Below are 16,100 nucleotides of genomic sequence, written 5' to 3' on the forward strand. Positions count from 1 at the left end.
GCTCTATCTGACATCCTGCCCAGGGACCAGCCCCCTTAGCTCAGGGGTGAACTTCAGCCATGCGGGTTCTAGAAATTTCATAGTTCGGGGACACCTAGCCCTAGAGACCCCTTGACCTTCACCCGGATGGTTCCTTCAAATCTCAGAGCTCCTCTGCAAGTGGCCAACTGTAGGCTACATTCACTGTTGCTTCTGTGCCCCCAACGAAGGGATGGGTTTGGAAATCCATTGGCTTAACCTATATTGGGAAATTTGAGCCTTACTGGGCAATGCTCTCTGAATTTCTTCTAATCACTGGGCTTTCCCATGTACTTGGGTGATCTAGGAGTGCTACGTTCAAAATACTGCCAGATACTACGCCAAGATCTACGCCGCTGAAGCACAGCCTCTGGAAGGCTTTGGAGATGTGCCAGAGTAAGTATGATTCCCCCTTGTGTCCCCCCCCCCCTCTAATTTGTTGCGGGACTTGCAGGGCACTGAGGTATGAGAGGGTGAGGAGAAACAGTAGGACACACATTTCAACTGGTGTCTGTCTGTAAGCTCTAAGAGGGCACACACAGCTGCTATCCTATTCTTCACTGAGTCACCAGAGGCTTGCACAAAAAGACTTGCTAGATATTTCAGTAAATGTGTGTATGGATGGAATAATTAAATAAACGCATATACCATGTTAAATAGAAAATGTATCTACTCTCATGGGTATTACATTGTCTAAACCATAAACAAATAGAACAGGAGTCCTGTGATGAAAATAAATATGGTGGTGTGTCAGGGAAGAATGAGCTGGGAGATCAGGAACATAGGAGCATAGTACCCGATTCCTGGAACCCTACAGAGGTAAACTACACTGACTTTTATCCACTCGTTGACTAAATATCGATTGGCACAAGCAAATGTTGGGGTGTCTGGAGCTTGTATTTACTGATCTGCTTATCTGGTTGCGATCATAAATGGGAAGAGAAAAGGCTGTGCCAGTGCACGGTGGAAACTTCAGACAGACCAGTCATTTACATATGAGTAGAAACTGGGAAAGGAGAGGAAAGAAGGAAGGGACTCTTGTCTGCATTATCTCTGTTAACTCACGAAATGGAAAAAAAAAAAACAACCCTGAGGTGGTATGTTGGACACACCATGTATAAAGTCTAATGCTTGCTGTTCTTCTCCAAGAAATGCTTAACATACTTAGTATACAAACAGTTCTCAGCAACTTCAAGAAAAATTAACATAATGCAAAGAAAACCACTTTCAATTGTGTTTCTGTTAAGTACGCTAAGACGGCAATCTGGACTGGGTTGTCATGAGAACTCGTCCTGTTCTTGCTTCTCCAGTCCCCTCTTCCTGCTCTGTCCTCTTCAGTTCCTCCTTGAGGAGGAAGAACCCACCCGTAATCAGTCCACCAGGCGTGGAGCCACAGCGCCCTCCCGCAGGGGCACACCCAAGCTTTGTGCAGCTTGACTCATTACACAACTTGGGGGCTTTTCTAAGGAAAAGAACACAATTATGAATATCAAGACGTGTCCAGGGACTTGGAAAGGGTCTGTGCGGGTGAAGGACAAGGGCTTAATCAGCTTCCGAGTAAATCTGTCACCGCCCTGGAGACAGATGAGGATGTTTTGGTATCCAAATACGTTTCCTTCCTTACTGTGGGAGGATTTGTGAACTCATGGACGAGGACAGTACATGGAGGAATAAGGGTCCAAAAAAGGGCATCTGTGCCTGATTCCATGTTCACTGAACCAAAATCAGGATCCTATACTGGAAACACACAGCATTCTTTTTTTTTTTTTTTAACTTAAAAACTTTTGAAACAAAAGTTGGTATAACACCTGTATATTTTGCACCTCATTGACCAATTGTTAATAGTTAATTCAATATTCTTTCTGTAGATTCTGTGTACATATTCCTATATAACCACAATAGCTATCAAAACCAACACATTTAACATTGCTATAGTATCACCTAATATCCAATCTATATTAAAATTTCCCCAATTATTCCAAAACCACCCTTTTTACTAGAGGAACTGTAACTTACCATTCATTCCAGGACACTTAAAAAATTATGTATAAAACTTAAAGTAAAAATAGACATCTTAAGTGCATAGCTCTGAATATTTACATATAGCTATGTCTAAGAGACTGCTACGCCAAACAAGGGGGTCTCTTAATTATGCCGGGACAACAGGTATAATCAGGACTGATTGCTTCCTTGTGAAGCGATGCATATTACATCTTTTTGGCAAGAAGATTGTCAGTGATATACTGTGTCACATCAGAAGACACATTTCTGTTTGAACCATTCCTGGCGATGATAGGTTTGAATATTGTTTAAGGTGAGCATAACCAAGTTTCAAGTTTTGTCTATAAGCCCCGTCTTCCCCAGTGTAGAAACTTACCGGAGGCCCTTTCAGGTAAATTACTTCCATTCAGTGAGTTCATATTTGTAAAATGTCTCATCTCCTTCCTTCTCTGCCCTCTTAGGGCCGGGGCTCTTTGCAGAGAGAGCCACTTCCATGGTGGCTTCCTGTCAGGTAGTTCACAGGCTTTTTTCCCCCCATGCAACGGCCAGGCTGTGTCCCCCTGTAAGCAGGAAGCATGGAGCGTGTGGAGCGGCCCACAGTTCAGCTGTCAAGGGGCACCACGGAGTGGACTGTAGTCACTTCTCTATCGTTAACTATCATTATAGCTGAACCCTTTTTCCAGGTGGTGTAGCCTCACCGCGGGCTTTTCGCTAATGCTTGATTCCTACGAACACACTCAGGGCGCAGCCTGTGGTTCCCCCAGGTGTTGGGTGGAAAATTGCCGGCAGGAAGGGAGAAGAGTGCAGAGCCCCTCCTCGGTTTTTCAAGAACCCAAGCCTGTCCGGCATGAAACTGTAATGAGCCCAGCCCTAGTGGGGGAGCGGGGAGACTTCGCCCGTGGACCACGCACCACCTGACCACACCGGCCTCCTGTGATTCCACTGAGTCTGTCTTCTCGGCCCGGCTACAGTTCTGCTCCAGGAAGCAAGCACAGCCTCTGGGTCAGCAGTTGACACGATTGTATTAACTCCCTCAAGGAGAGCAGTAGGTCTTCAAGGGCGGGTGCCCCCTCCTCAGGAGGAGCAGCCACTTTAGGAGAATTGGTCCCATCAAAAGACATCTTTTCATCAGCGCTTTCCAGAGGTAGCTCCCCCTTGCCTATCTTTTATCTTCGGCATGCTGATAGGATCCCGGCCTCTTCTGCTGTAGCAGGAATGCTTTTGGAGGAAGGTGAACAGCTCACAGGGCTGCTTCTGTCCGTCTCACTTCCGGCCTCTGGTTCTCGGTGGTAATCGCTGGTGCCAAGCCTGCAAAACGTCTTGGTGAATCAGGCTGACGGCGTGGGGAGGGGGGGCGGCAGGTTAGAAGGTAAGGGAGGTATGGGTGTCTTCTTCTGAGGTCTTAGGCTGTCACAACACTGTGGCATCTTTTGTGTATAGGAAGCTTTGTCATTTTTCACAGATCATTTCTTTGGGTCCCCTTCGCCGAGTCTGCCTGTGTATTTGGTTCAGCAGAAGCCCCCGTTCCTCTGCCGCGTCTGCTGACGTCGATTTGAATTTGCAGCCTGCATGTGCTTTCTGTGACCCTGGAGTTCCTCTCCTGTTCGTTTGCTCTCTCCGTTTCACCAACCTTGACTTCCTTTCTGAGCACGAGGACTCTCCTTACTTCTGAAACGGCCCCTGGCCTAAGGTCCACGCGGCTTCCTCAAAGGCCTCTGTGCTTGAAACCACGTTAGCAAAGGTGTAAGTGAGCGGGCTTTGAGAGGAGAGGGCACGGGGGGGGCGCGTGTGTCTCTGGAGGGGTGGGGATGATTCGGACGCCCACCCGTCAGCCTCTAGATGCTCCGCTGAGCAGGGAGGACGTGCAGGGCCCACGGAGACGTGGCCACTTGGCAGATGGCTGTGAGAGGAGGGGCAGAACAAAGCGGGGAGGGCCTCAGCGCGATCCCTGCAAGGAGGCAGCCAGTGAGGGGAAAGGGCTCCCAGGCGGCGAGCCAAGGGAGGGCGGCCAGCGGGTTCCCCGCCAAGCCTCAGGCTCCGCTGCAGATCCAGGGCGCGAGGCTGGGTGGTTGGCCTTCCTGGGGTGGCGATGTGTTTATTTCCAGACCGCGAAGCTGGCCCTACGCTTCCCTTTTCTGGGCGGGTGGGTCTAGAAGAGAAAACCCTCCGCCTTCCGGCAGCTTCCGGTTTTGAATTTGTGAATGACAGTAGAGTCAGCGTTCTTCATGCAAAGGATCCCCCTGGGCAGGGACCATGCCTAGTTACCACCCTGAATCACGGCCAGCTCCATCTCTGGTTTTTAGGGCTACGGAACGAATAAGAACCCAGGTCAACCCTGAACACCCTTTTGCCCTGCGGCAGGGTCAGTGGCCAGCTGTCTTCAGGGCGTCCTCAGGAGGCAACGTGGATGCCCCAAATCCTGCAGAAATGACCAAGTTGTCAGAGGGAGGCTGGGGACACCCCAGGCTGATTTCAGGGGTGCTGGGAAGGGCCCACTGCCCCAGGTGGGCCCACCAGCCCACTGGCTAATACTTGACATTTCTTTGATAAAAGAAGACACAAACAATTTCATCCTAGAAGTAGAAATAGTGCTTAAAATGACTCCCGCCGTGATTAGTAATCAGAGAACGTTGGTGTTTGAAGGGTCGGCCACTTGGTGTCTCAAAGGACATTGTCCTGGTCCAGAAATGCTCCCGAGAGAGATGGGGCGGGAAAGGAGGCATCCTCCTCACATTTTCTCAAGGAAATACTCGTAAATGGCAGAGGAGGGTAAATATGTTCCCTTCAAAAGCTCTGGGGGCTTAATCTGAAGTAATCTGCCTGCAGAGTCGTTTCTTTGAAATGTTACCTTTTGTGTCTTTAAAATTCACTTGAATTTTGTATTCTTCCCTCTTTGTTTAATATAAAAATGTTTTCCCAACAATCTTTGACTCAGACACCTGTGTGTAGCCTCCAGCTGAACTCCCAGGAGGAGGCAGGATGTGGGTGGAAACAGCACAGGCCCGGATGCTCTCCACGCTCTGGGAGAATCCTCTCTGCTCTGTTCTCACCCCTGGGGAAGCAGGCGGCGCCCTGTGGTGTGAGTGCAGACCCGGCCGGGGTGCCCAACTCAAGCCTCCCTTCAAAGTAAGAGGCCTTCACCCTCATCTCACTGGAAAAGGGGACTCACGTCCCCACAGAGAGAGAAATGATGGTAGTGTCTCTGGTAGTATTTTTGAAGGGAGAAAGGAGGCCACCGGCCCTGCTGCCCTCATGACTTTTCCTAAGCTTGGATTTGGTTACTGAGTGTTGCAGAATTGTTCTGTATCTTTACCTGTAGACATTCTGACGCAAGACCTGGGCCACTTCTGAGGCCTTTTCATGTTAGGGCTCTCTGTGTGGTTTTACTAAGAGAACTGACACCAGCCATTCCCCTCCCCAACCCAGGTGACCATCACTGGACGCAGGTGACTGTCACACCATTAATGTTTTTTTTTGTGTGTGTGTGGCACTTAGACCCTTCCAGAAGCCTACTTTCTGAGCCTTTAAATATATCGACAGTTGTTAGGGGCCTGCATTAGAGACTTATACCTATTTGTTTACCCATTTGACAAATCTGTATTAAAAATATTTTTTACATTCATGAACATCAAAAAATCAGCATCTTACCTTTTCTTTGGGGTGGCTATCATGATTTCTACTTTAAGTCCTTGAAAATGACATCTGTGTGATCAACACTTAACTAGGTGACCTCTTCTCTGACTATCTACAAGTTTGTCAGATCAGATCCTGTATCAGTTTAATGGTTGTGACTGGGAGGGGTGCTACTGGCCTCTAGTGAGAAGCGGCCAGAGGTGTTGCTAAACATCCTATAATGCACAGGACAGCCCCACAATGAGGAATTATCTGGCCCCAAAGTTCAATAATGCTGAGACTGAGAAACTTTGTCCTATATAAACATTCATTCATTTTTGCCAAACACCGTGCATGTACCATGCGCCAGGCTTTGTTCCATGCTAGGTGATGGGCACTTAACGAATACAAAGAAAACGCAATAGGTTCTTGCGCCTCGCAGCCAGTGGGAGTGCAAGGCGTGTAGGACAAAACCCAGTGTGCTGGGGCTTCCCTGGTGGCGCAGTGGTTGAGAGTCCACCTGCCGATGCAGGGGACACGGGTTCATGCCCCGGTCTGGGAAGATCTCACATGCCGCGGAGTGGCTGGGCCCGTGAGCCATGGCCGCTGAGCCTGCGCATCCGGAGCCTGTGCTCCACAACGGGAGAGGCCACAACAGCGAGAGGCCCGCATACTGCAAAAAAAAAAAAAAAAAAAAACCCAAAAAAACAAAAACCCAGTGTGCTGGCATGAAGTGCAAGGAGTTATGGGGACATGGAGGAGGTAGGGGGTCTGGAAAACCTCCCAGGAGGAGGAGGGTGTTGAAGAATGAGTAGGAGTTTGCCAGATGGAGAGCAAGGGTGGAGAACTGCCAGCAAAGGGAACAGCGTGTTCAAAGAAAGAAATGAAGAGCTGTGAAAGAAGGTTTTCAAGGAGATGGAAAATGCTCAGTAAATCTAGAGTACTGGTAGGGTAGAAAAAAGGGGGGCAGAGAAAGAGGCCAGAGGCAGGTTGGGGGTCAGAATGCAAAGAACTTTCAATGCTCAGCTAATGAGCGTCGGGGCGAGAGGGAGACAGGGGCTAACCAGAAGCTTTCAGCAGGGGAGCCTTGAGCAACGCAGCAGACACGTTGTTGTTCTTGTTGTTGTTGTTTTTCGGTACGCGGGCCTCTCACTGTCATGGCCTCTCCCGTTGCAGAGCACAGGCTCCGGACGTGCAAGCTCAGCGGCCATGGCTCACGGGCCCAGCCGCTCAGTGGCACGTGGGATCTTCCCGGACTGGGGCACGAACCCGTGTCCCCTGCATCGCAGGCGGACTCTCAACCACTGCGCCACCAGGGAAGCCCCTGTTGTTTTTAATAGAGTTTAATCTTTGGAATAGTTTTAGGTTCACAGCAAAATTGAGTGGGGGACAGATTTCCCATATCCACTCAGGCTCCACACATACACAGCCTCCCCCATTACCAACATCCCCCAACAGACGGGAACATCTGTTATAATTGAATCCACATTGACACATCATCGTCACCCTAAGTCCACAGTGTACATTAGGGTTGTACATTCTGTGGGTTTGGACAAATGTCCAATGATACTATAACGTATGATAACTGTAATGTATCATACAGAGTAGTTCATTGCCCTAAAAATCCTCTGTGCGGACGTGGCTCTTAGAGCTATCTGTCCGTCAGCAATGGATGTCCAAGGACAAGGCCCAGAGGCTGGACGTGGTGAGTCCAGTCTGAAAGTTGTTTCTGTTGCCCAAGAAAGAGGCAGTGACAGTGGAACTAAGCCATGGCCATGGGGAGTTTGAGAGGAAAGAATGGGCTTGCGTGACATTCGGTAGGTAAGTGTGTCTAACCAGACTTCATGGAAGGAGTAAAAAGGGAGAGAAGGTTGACTCTGAACTTGGGAGGCTGGGTAGACAATGCCGCCACTTGAAGACAGTATAGGCAGGGAGAAGACTCACGTAGGTGTAAGGCGAGGTGAATACTTTTGCGTGGGCCGAGTCTGAGGTGTGTGGTCTCTGTGGCCCATCACACTGCAGCAATTCAATCATTGAAGCCTGGAGCGGAAAGAGAAGGGAGGCAGTGCACTGGTTTGCTGGGCATCTGCACACAGATGATCACAGCAACTGTGCAAGTGGTGGGCTTACCTGCGTAGAGTGCATAGAACAAGGGGAGGGAAGGACCAAGGATGGAAGCTCGAGAAACACGAACATGCAGGGCTCGGAGTCAGTGCTGAGCAGGGGCCGGCAAATGCTCAGGGGCAGCGTCAGTGCAACAAGAGCCAGGAGGGGACACTGTCCCCAGAGTCCAGGCAAGAGGGTGATTCTGGAGGGCAAAAGGGGTCAACACGGTCAGAAGCTTATTAGTTATCTATTTAATGACCTACCGTATTAGAGTATTGACGGCCTATATGGGAAAAGAATCTAAAGAGAGTGGATATATGTATATGTATAACTGATCCACTTTGCTGTGCAACAGAAACTAACGCAGCATTGTAAGCCAACTATACGCCAATAAAAATTAAACACACACTGTCAGATGCTGCGGAAGGGGAATAATCAGAGGCCATCAGAATGGATGACCACAGCAGGCGGGGACTTTGGAAGATGAGGGGTAATGGGTCAAAGAGGGAATTGGAACTGAGGCCATGGATACAAATGGAGGCGCTCCTTTCAAGAAGTGAAGGAAACAAGGAAAATCAGAATGAAATCTAAGGGCAAAGTCCCCCCAAAGGAAGGGTGGTGCTGGTTGTTTTTAAGATGGGGAGACAAGAACATGTTTGTGACCTTGAGGCAGAGAGAAGAAACAAAAGAATTCACCAACAGAAGACAGAACTTGAGACCAGGGGTTGGCAAACGCTTTCTGCAAAGGGCCAGATAGTAACTATTTTAGGCTGTGTAGGTCCATAGGCAAAATCAACGCTGTTATGTAGATGCTTATGTAACAGTAAAGAAAACCAGTAGCTACAAATCTTTATTGATGAATTATACAGATTTCCTAATAGAAGAATGGAATTCTTTCTTTTTAAATGGCATTTTGCTAACTTTTTAAAGTAACTTTGCTTACATTTGGGGTTCAGAGTTAGTGTTCCCTAAAAGCCAATCAATTGCAAATGTTCATCTGTAAAAACCATTCTTGTGGGCTGTATGAAAACAGGCATCTGACTGGAGCTGGTCCCTAGGTAACAGGGTGCTGACCCTGCTGTACACGTATTTTCCTGCGGTGAGTAGTGGGTGAGGTGGGTTCATGTATACCATTTCACAAGCTCTCATGCAATTTATTCCTCACCTGGTGACAAAAGGGAATGGGCAGTTGTGACACCAGATCTGTTCAGTGCTGGACTAACTGCATCTGGGAAGGGGCGGGGGGGAGGCAGAGCATCACTTGGTGGAACTCAGAAGCGTCGGGGAAGCTTCAGGCCAGGCCAGGTAGGGTGCAGAGAGGACCAGGACGTGGGACTCGGACTGGCTTGTGCGGGTGCGGATGGAGGGAGCCTGAGCTGTGGGTGCCAAGCACAGGCGTGGAGTTGTTGGATGGCTTCTCCCTCTTGCCTCCCACTCTGCCAGCTTATCCCTCCTTAGTCTTCACAACTCAGGCCACACACACCTGGCTGCTGACTGTCTTTATTAGCTGGGAGTTGGGGGTTAGATGTCCCTCCTCTGGGCACCTTCCCAACGACTGCCCTTGGAAAGCAGGGACTGTGTCTCTCGTCTCCCCTCCCCTGAATCTTTGAGATCCTGGCACAAGCTATTCAGCAGATTTTTGTTGAAGGGAAAAAATGCAAAGGTAGAGTTGCCAATCAACTCTACAGACGTTGGGATGGAGGCAAATGACTAGTTCAGTTTTTGCCATGTTAAATTTTTCTTTTCTTTTTTTTTTTTTTTGCTGCGTTGGGCCTTTGTTGCTGTGCGCGGGCTTTCTCTAGTTGCAGCGAGCGGGGGCTACTCTTCGTTGTGGTGCGCGGGCTTCTCATTGCGGTGGCTTCTCTTGTTGCATGGGCTCTAGTCGCGTGGGCTTCAGTAGTTGTGGCACGTAGGCTCAGTAGTTGCGGCACGTGGGCTCGGTAGTTGCGGCACGTGGGCTCAGCAGTTGTGGCTTGCAGGCTTAGTTGCTCTGCGGCATGTGGGATCTTCCTGGACCAGGTCTTGAACCTGTGTCCCCTGCATTGGCAGGCAGATTCTTAACCACTGTGCCATGGCAGGGAAGTCCTGCCATGTTAAATTTGAGACACCTTTTAGACATCAAGTGTAGATGGAGAGTAGGCAGCTGGAGATGTGAGTTGGGAGTTAAGGGGAGAGGTCTGGGCTGGAGATATAAATGTGGAAACTGCCGGTATATGAACTGTATTTAAAACAAGGAGGGTCAGTAGGGAACGTGTGCAGAGTGAGAAGAGCTATCCCAGGGCGTGCCAGGGTGTAAAGGTTGGGGAGAAATGAGGAACCAGGAAAGGAGACAGGAAGTAGCCAGTGAAGCAGAAAGAAAACCAAGAGGAAGTGAGTTTCTGGAAGCCACAGGAAAGTGTCTTAAAAAGAAGTGAGCGATCCAGTGTCCAGTGCCATTGAGGGCGAGTGAGATGAGGGCTGAGAAGGGACAATTAGCCTCAGCAACATGGTGCTTGTGGTGCCCTTGACCGAGGCTTCTTTAAGCAGGAAAGTCACTTTGAGTGGATTCAAGACTGAACGGGAGGGAAGGGATTGGAGACAGTGAGTCTACAACTGATTTGGGTTTTGATGTAAACGGTGAGTCGGTAGTGGGGGTGGGCTGTGAGGTCCACAGGCTGAGTAGAGTTATTACACCCTGTTGCCGTTGGGAATGAGTCTGTAGGGGGAAACCCTGGTGGGAGAGACAGTGGGGAGCCGTCACTGGAATGATATCCTTGAGCATCAGGGAGGGGTCGGGATCCAGGGCACCAGCGGAGAGATGGTTCAGGTAGCAGCAAGGAGGGCTCCTCCACTGTAGATGGTGGGCAGGCAGAGGACATGGGCACTGACCTTGGGAGGCAGGAACACGTGGTGGGTGTAGCTGTGAGAATTTCTTATTGTTTCAGTTTTCACAGTCCAACAGGAAGCAAGGTCCTCATCTGAGAGTGAGGCTGGGGAGAAGGCGTGGGCGGTCTGAGGAGAGAGGAGCAGGTTGGGGATAATCATCTAGGGTGGTGTGACGGTGAATGGGTCAGTGCGGGATCTGATCACCTCTCCACCTCCAGCTGCCATCGTTCTCACGTGGCCTCCTCCCTGTGTCCCGCGTCTGCCCTTTCATGCTCCATACCATGCAGGGTGGCAGGGTGATCCCTGTCACATGCAAGTTTGATCATGTCACTCCTGTATCCAGAACCCTCCAGTGGCTTCTGTTCCTGCTCAGTACAAAGGGCAAAGTTTCTCAAGTGGCCCAGACTCCCCAAGGTCCAGCTCCCCGTTTTCTCCCATCCTCACGCAAACCACCACGCTCCCCTTGCTCGATGCTCTCCAGCCACATCGGCCCCTCGCTGCTGTTTGAACACGCCCCACATGCTCCTGCCCAGGGCCTCTTCCCTTTGCTGTTCCTTCTACTTGGAATGTTCCTTCCATAGACGTCCTCATGGCTCTCTCCGTGCCCACCTCCTACAGGTCTCTGCTCAAATGTCCTTTACGATCAAGGCCTTCTCTGACCTCCCTAAATAAAATCGCAACCCCTCCTCCACACCCTGTGCTACCTCTCTCCTCTCCACTGCTTTAGTTTTCTTCATATAGCACAGGGCACTAGACACTTGTTTATGGTCTGTCTCCTTCATTTAAATGTAAGATCCCTGAGAGCAGAGCCTCTTTTCTTTACTGCTGTTTTCTGGAACAGTGTCTGGAAGACACATAGAAGCCACTGAATGAATATTTGTTGACTGAAAGGAAGGATGGATTGAAGGGCGGATAGATGCTGGATGGATGGATATATTAGTCACCTGACCAATGGGTCATTGAGGTATGCCTATAATGAAGACATTCATTGCTACATGAGCAATTAAACTCCATCTCAAAGAGGAGTTTCTCACCAACTGTAGGAACAAATAAAAGGAACACATCCTTTTATCCACTGAATAATCATTGGGGGAATTTTTAATCTACAGCTGATGGAACCCAGGGATTTATCCTGCAGCTCCCTACTCCTCCAGGTCAGGGTAGAATATCCCCGCCATCTTTATTCCCATCTGAGAACACGACGTGTGCCCATGTTCTCTTCCCTTCCAGGATCATTCCTATTTTCCTTATCCATCGACCTGAGAACAATATCCCATACGCAACAGTGGAGGAAGAGCTGATTGGAGAATTTGTGAAGTATTCCATCAGGGATGGGAAGGAGATAAACTTCTTGAGAAGAGAATCGGAGGCTGGTCAGAAATGTTGCACCTTCCAGCACTGGGTCTACCAGAAAACAAGTGGCTGCCTCCTGGTCACAGACATGCAGGGTGAGGAGAGCGGCTTGGCCTGGGCTCCAGGGATGCTGTGGGCCTGGGATGTCCCTGGTGGGGGGTGGGGGCGGGCAGAGGGAGAGGTCTGCTGGGTACAGACTGTAAGCACCTTCACCAGCAGAAAGTGTTACTAATGTCTCATCAGAAACAAAGCAACAAAGGAGCCCTAAACGAGCAACTCAATGGAGTAACAAAGTACATTTTAATAATTCATTCTAGTAACACCTTCCCATTACAACAGGTAACCAAAAACTGGCGCTCTATATCCTCAATAGGCACAAATTCAGACGTACACGTGACAATCCAGATGTACCAAAAGATAAATTAAAATGTAAGAATTCACTCTTAATAGGCGAAAGGATCTTTCACAGTTGCTTTAGATTTCAGGCTCTGCTGGCGAATTTACAGCATGTTTTCAGTTTACACCCACATTCTGGGGAATACATTTGTTGTATGAAGTAGGGATGTCATAGTTAGGTTTCCCACAGAGACAGCCCTGAGACAAAGTTGCAGTTTCCCCAAGACCACCCTCAAGTTCCTTAATTTCCTGGGAGGACTCAGGGAACTCAGGAAAGCTATTATGTTCATGGTTACGGTTTATTATAGTGAAAAGATACTCAAATCAACCAAGGGAAGAGACACACGGGAAAGAGTCCAGGAGAGACCAGGTGGGAATTCCCATTTGTCCCCTCCTAGTGAAGCCGTGGGGACAGTGCTTCCCCCCTCAGTGATGTGGGAGCACTGCCAGCCAGGAGAGCTCCCCTGAGACTTGGTGTTCAGAGATTTTATTAGGGAGCCGTCACTGCCTGCTTGTGAGACTGACCTCTGCCTCTAGCCTCTTTGGACACTCTTATCAGAGCTTAGCAGTTACCTCCAAAAAGTTGGGCAAAAAACGAATCCTTTGTTTAGGCAAGGTGAATCCTTTATTGCACGCGAATGTTCAAGTGCAAATATTTGGGAAGGGATCCCAGGAAACACTGGTAGGAGACTGAGGGAGTGTGGCAGGGAAGGGAAAGAAAGTCAATAGGGTACCTTATACCCGGTTACCACTGTGTTACTGAAGCTCAGGCCTGCTGGGGAAACTGGGGGAGGCTGGGCAGAACACACTTCTCAGAATTAGCACACCCAAGGAGTGAGGGAGCAGGGGTATTTATACTCCAACTCCCTTTACTTACCAGCAGCAGGCTGTTCTAGATGGGGGTGTTAACTCCCCTGCGTTTGCCACCAGCACATGGGCAAGCCACGCTGAGCAAAGCAGGTGCCTGTTATCAGAGCATGTTCTCAGGCCAAGAGATGCTGGTGGTGGTATCTGGACTTAGAGCTGTGTGCATGGAAGGGGTGAGGGTGAGGGTGATGGGCAGGGTCCCAACAGCTTCTGCCACAGGGGCTTTCCTATTCCTTTTCTTTTCCAAATAATAATGCTTTAAGAAAAAAATCTGAACTATAACTGAGTACCTACTAATGTCAGACATTGTCACGTATAAGAATCCCAAGCTCTATACATCATGGTGGTGAAGAGCAAGAATGCCTGTGGGTTCTATTTCCTGCACCTCCACTTTCTAGCTGTTAGCCTTGGGCAAACCACTTACCTCTGTGTGCCTCAGTAATTTCCACGTGAGGTGGTTGGGAGGATGAAATGAGATAGCAAGACATTTAGCACAGCATGGACACATAGTAAGTGTTCCCTATTTTAAAAAACTTTTGAAATAACCATAGGCATGAGAGATTGCAAAAACGTACAGAGGGGTCCCCATGTACCCTTCACCCAGCTTTGCCTAACGATAACACCTTACATACCTACAGTACACTATCAAAACCAGGAGACTCACATCGGCACGATGTAATTAACAAGACTACAGACCTTACGTGGATTTCACCAGTTTTTGTCTGCACTCATTTTCCCCTATTTTTTGTTTAATCTTCATAATAACCCTGCCAAAGAGATGTTATGATCCCCATTTTACAGATGAGAAAACAGAGGCTGGGAGATAATGATCTAATCCCCAGCTCACTCAGAAGAAGAGGGGTCCAAGACTCCAACACTGCTTCTGACTCTGAACCCCAAACTCTTTCCACTAAAACTCAAATTTACAAATTTGCAAGATTTCCAAGTATCCCTTAATGTCAAAGGCTCCTGTGAGGGATTCCTCTGAGGTCAGCTGGGAAGTGCAATGTTATAGACTCGCAGGGGAGGCTGATCTGCAAGTTGAAGCCAGCCATATCCACTCACTTTTTTTTTTTTTTTTTTTTGTGGTACGCGGGCCTCTCACTGTTGTGGCCTCTCCCGTTGCGGAGCACAGGCTCCGGACGCGCAGACTCAGGGGCCATGGCTCACGGGCCCAGCCGCTCCGCGGCATGTGGCATCTTCCCGGACCGGGGCACGAACCCACGTCCCCTGCATCGGCAGGCGGACTCTCAACCACTGTGCCACCAGGGAAGCCCTACTCACTTTTGAAGAGACTTTGCTGCCACACACAGACAATACGGTCTTAAACAGACAGCTATTTTAATTAGACTGTGCAACTGTTGAGACTTCCCCATCTTTCCTCCTTCAGAGTTAATTTTGCATTAAATACAGTTCATCTACTGAAAAGCAGCACTCCGGAGCTTCACGCACGGTTAATTTTGCTTCCAGTCACTAGTAAACAGCTGTAGTGGAATGACGTAATGACGTAAATGACGTGTGTGGTTGAAAGTGATGGCATGGTGTTTCCTAAGGGTGTTGATTTACTCTCTGCTGCTGCTGGGAAGGATCTTACTATTGTCATCATCACTGTGGCACAAGATAACACATCCATTCTCTAAGCGATCCCCACGTTTTATAATTTTACTAAGACACTGGAATTAGGATTTAAAAATCCCAAACAAACCCAAGCTCCAGTCTCACTTTCTCAGACTCTTAAGTTATTCTCTCCCTGGTTGCCTCGGCTTGTTGATGAGATTGTGGCGAGTCCTGCAGGTCAGTGGGGTGAAAGGTGAGCCTGTGATTTGGCCCTAAGATCCGCACACACCGGAGACCACTGGGCTTCCTAAGAAGCCGTCACCCAAATAACCCAAGAACTCGAGTTCTGGAGAACAAACTGTAATACTGCCTTCTTCCTACCTTCCGTCAGAAACAACCTGTACATGACTATTATCCCCAACTTGGTTTAATAGCTGCACACTATAATCTAAATTATTATCCTATACAGACCCTTAGTAACCTTTGTTGAATTGCTGGCAAACTAGAAAACCAAGAGAGAAGTTTCCTTTTGAAAATCAAATTCTGCTTTTCCAAACATCAATGACAGCTGGTAATTGTGAGAATTGAGGAAAAGCCATTCCCAAGCTCAAGGACCTTTTGCCAAATGGCTCTTGAAAATTGGACTTCTATGCGGCTTAGAGCTGTACTTTTTAAGTACAACTTTTCCACGAAACAAGATGTCCAGAGAGGGCTTTTGCAGTTTGGAGTCTTTTTTTTTTTAAAGCCCAGTTCCTATCATAACAACTACGTGAAGCATTTCCACATGTGCTTTAGTTGTTAGCAGCTTTGAAAGAATGAGATGAATTAGTTGCCAACTGTGAAAGCTTTTAAAATGCTTACTGGTTCCCCCAAAGTGCTGTGTCTAATTTAGCTCCCAGGTGCCCTGCAGAAAAGCAGGGCTCTTTGCTTCTGTCTGAACAGCAGCATGACATGTATTTTTGCCTCACTCCAGGCAGACATTGCTGAATCAGAAAATTAATGCTTTAGCTGTCCTTTTCTTTTTTGTAATTTAATTTTATTTATTTTTGGCTGCATTGGATCTTCATTGCTGCACGTGGGCTTTCTCTAGTTTCGGGGAGCGGGGCTACTCTTTGAGGAGCACGGGCTTCTCATTGCGGTGGCTTCTCTAGTTGCGGAGCACGGGCTCTAGGTGCGCAGGCTCAGTAGTTGTGGCTCGCAGCCTCAGTAGTTGTGGCGCAGGGGCTTAGTTGCTCCGTGGCATGTGGGATCATCCCGGATCAGGGCTCGAACCCATGTTCCCTGTATTGGTAGGCGGATTCTTAACCACTGCGCCACCAGGGAAG

The 16,100-nt window shown here is 48.7% G+C and overlaps 1 protein-coding gene across 2 annotated transcripts in view; it reads left to right on the forward strand.

The window, feature by feature from the left end:
- ALPK2 (alpha kinase 2) overlaps positions 1–16,100 on the forward strand; it is a 154,143-nt gene that overhangs the window by 121,495 nt on the left and 16,548 nt on the right. For both annotated transcript variants that reach the window (XM_049697699.1, XM_033424931.2), the window contains exons 10-11: positions 326–414; positions 11,833–12,050. In XM_049697699.1, coding sequence (XP_049553656.1) covers positions 326–414; positions 11,833–12,050 — 307 coding nt within the window. The remainder of the gene's footprint in view (positions 1–325; positions 415–11,832; positions 12,051–16,100) is intronic.

This window comes from Orcinus orca, chromosome 15 (genome assembly GCF_937001465.1).
Source record: "Orcinus orca chromosome 15, mOrcOrc1.1, whole genome shotgun sequence".
Classification (NCBI taxonomy): domain Eukaryota; kingdom Metazoa; phylum Chordata; class Mammalia; order Artiodactyla; family Delphinidae; genus Orcinus; species Orcinus orca.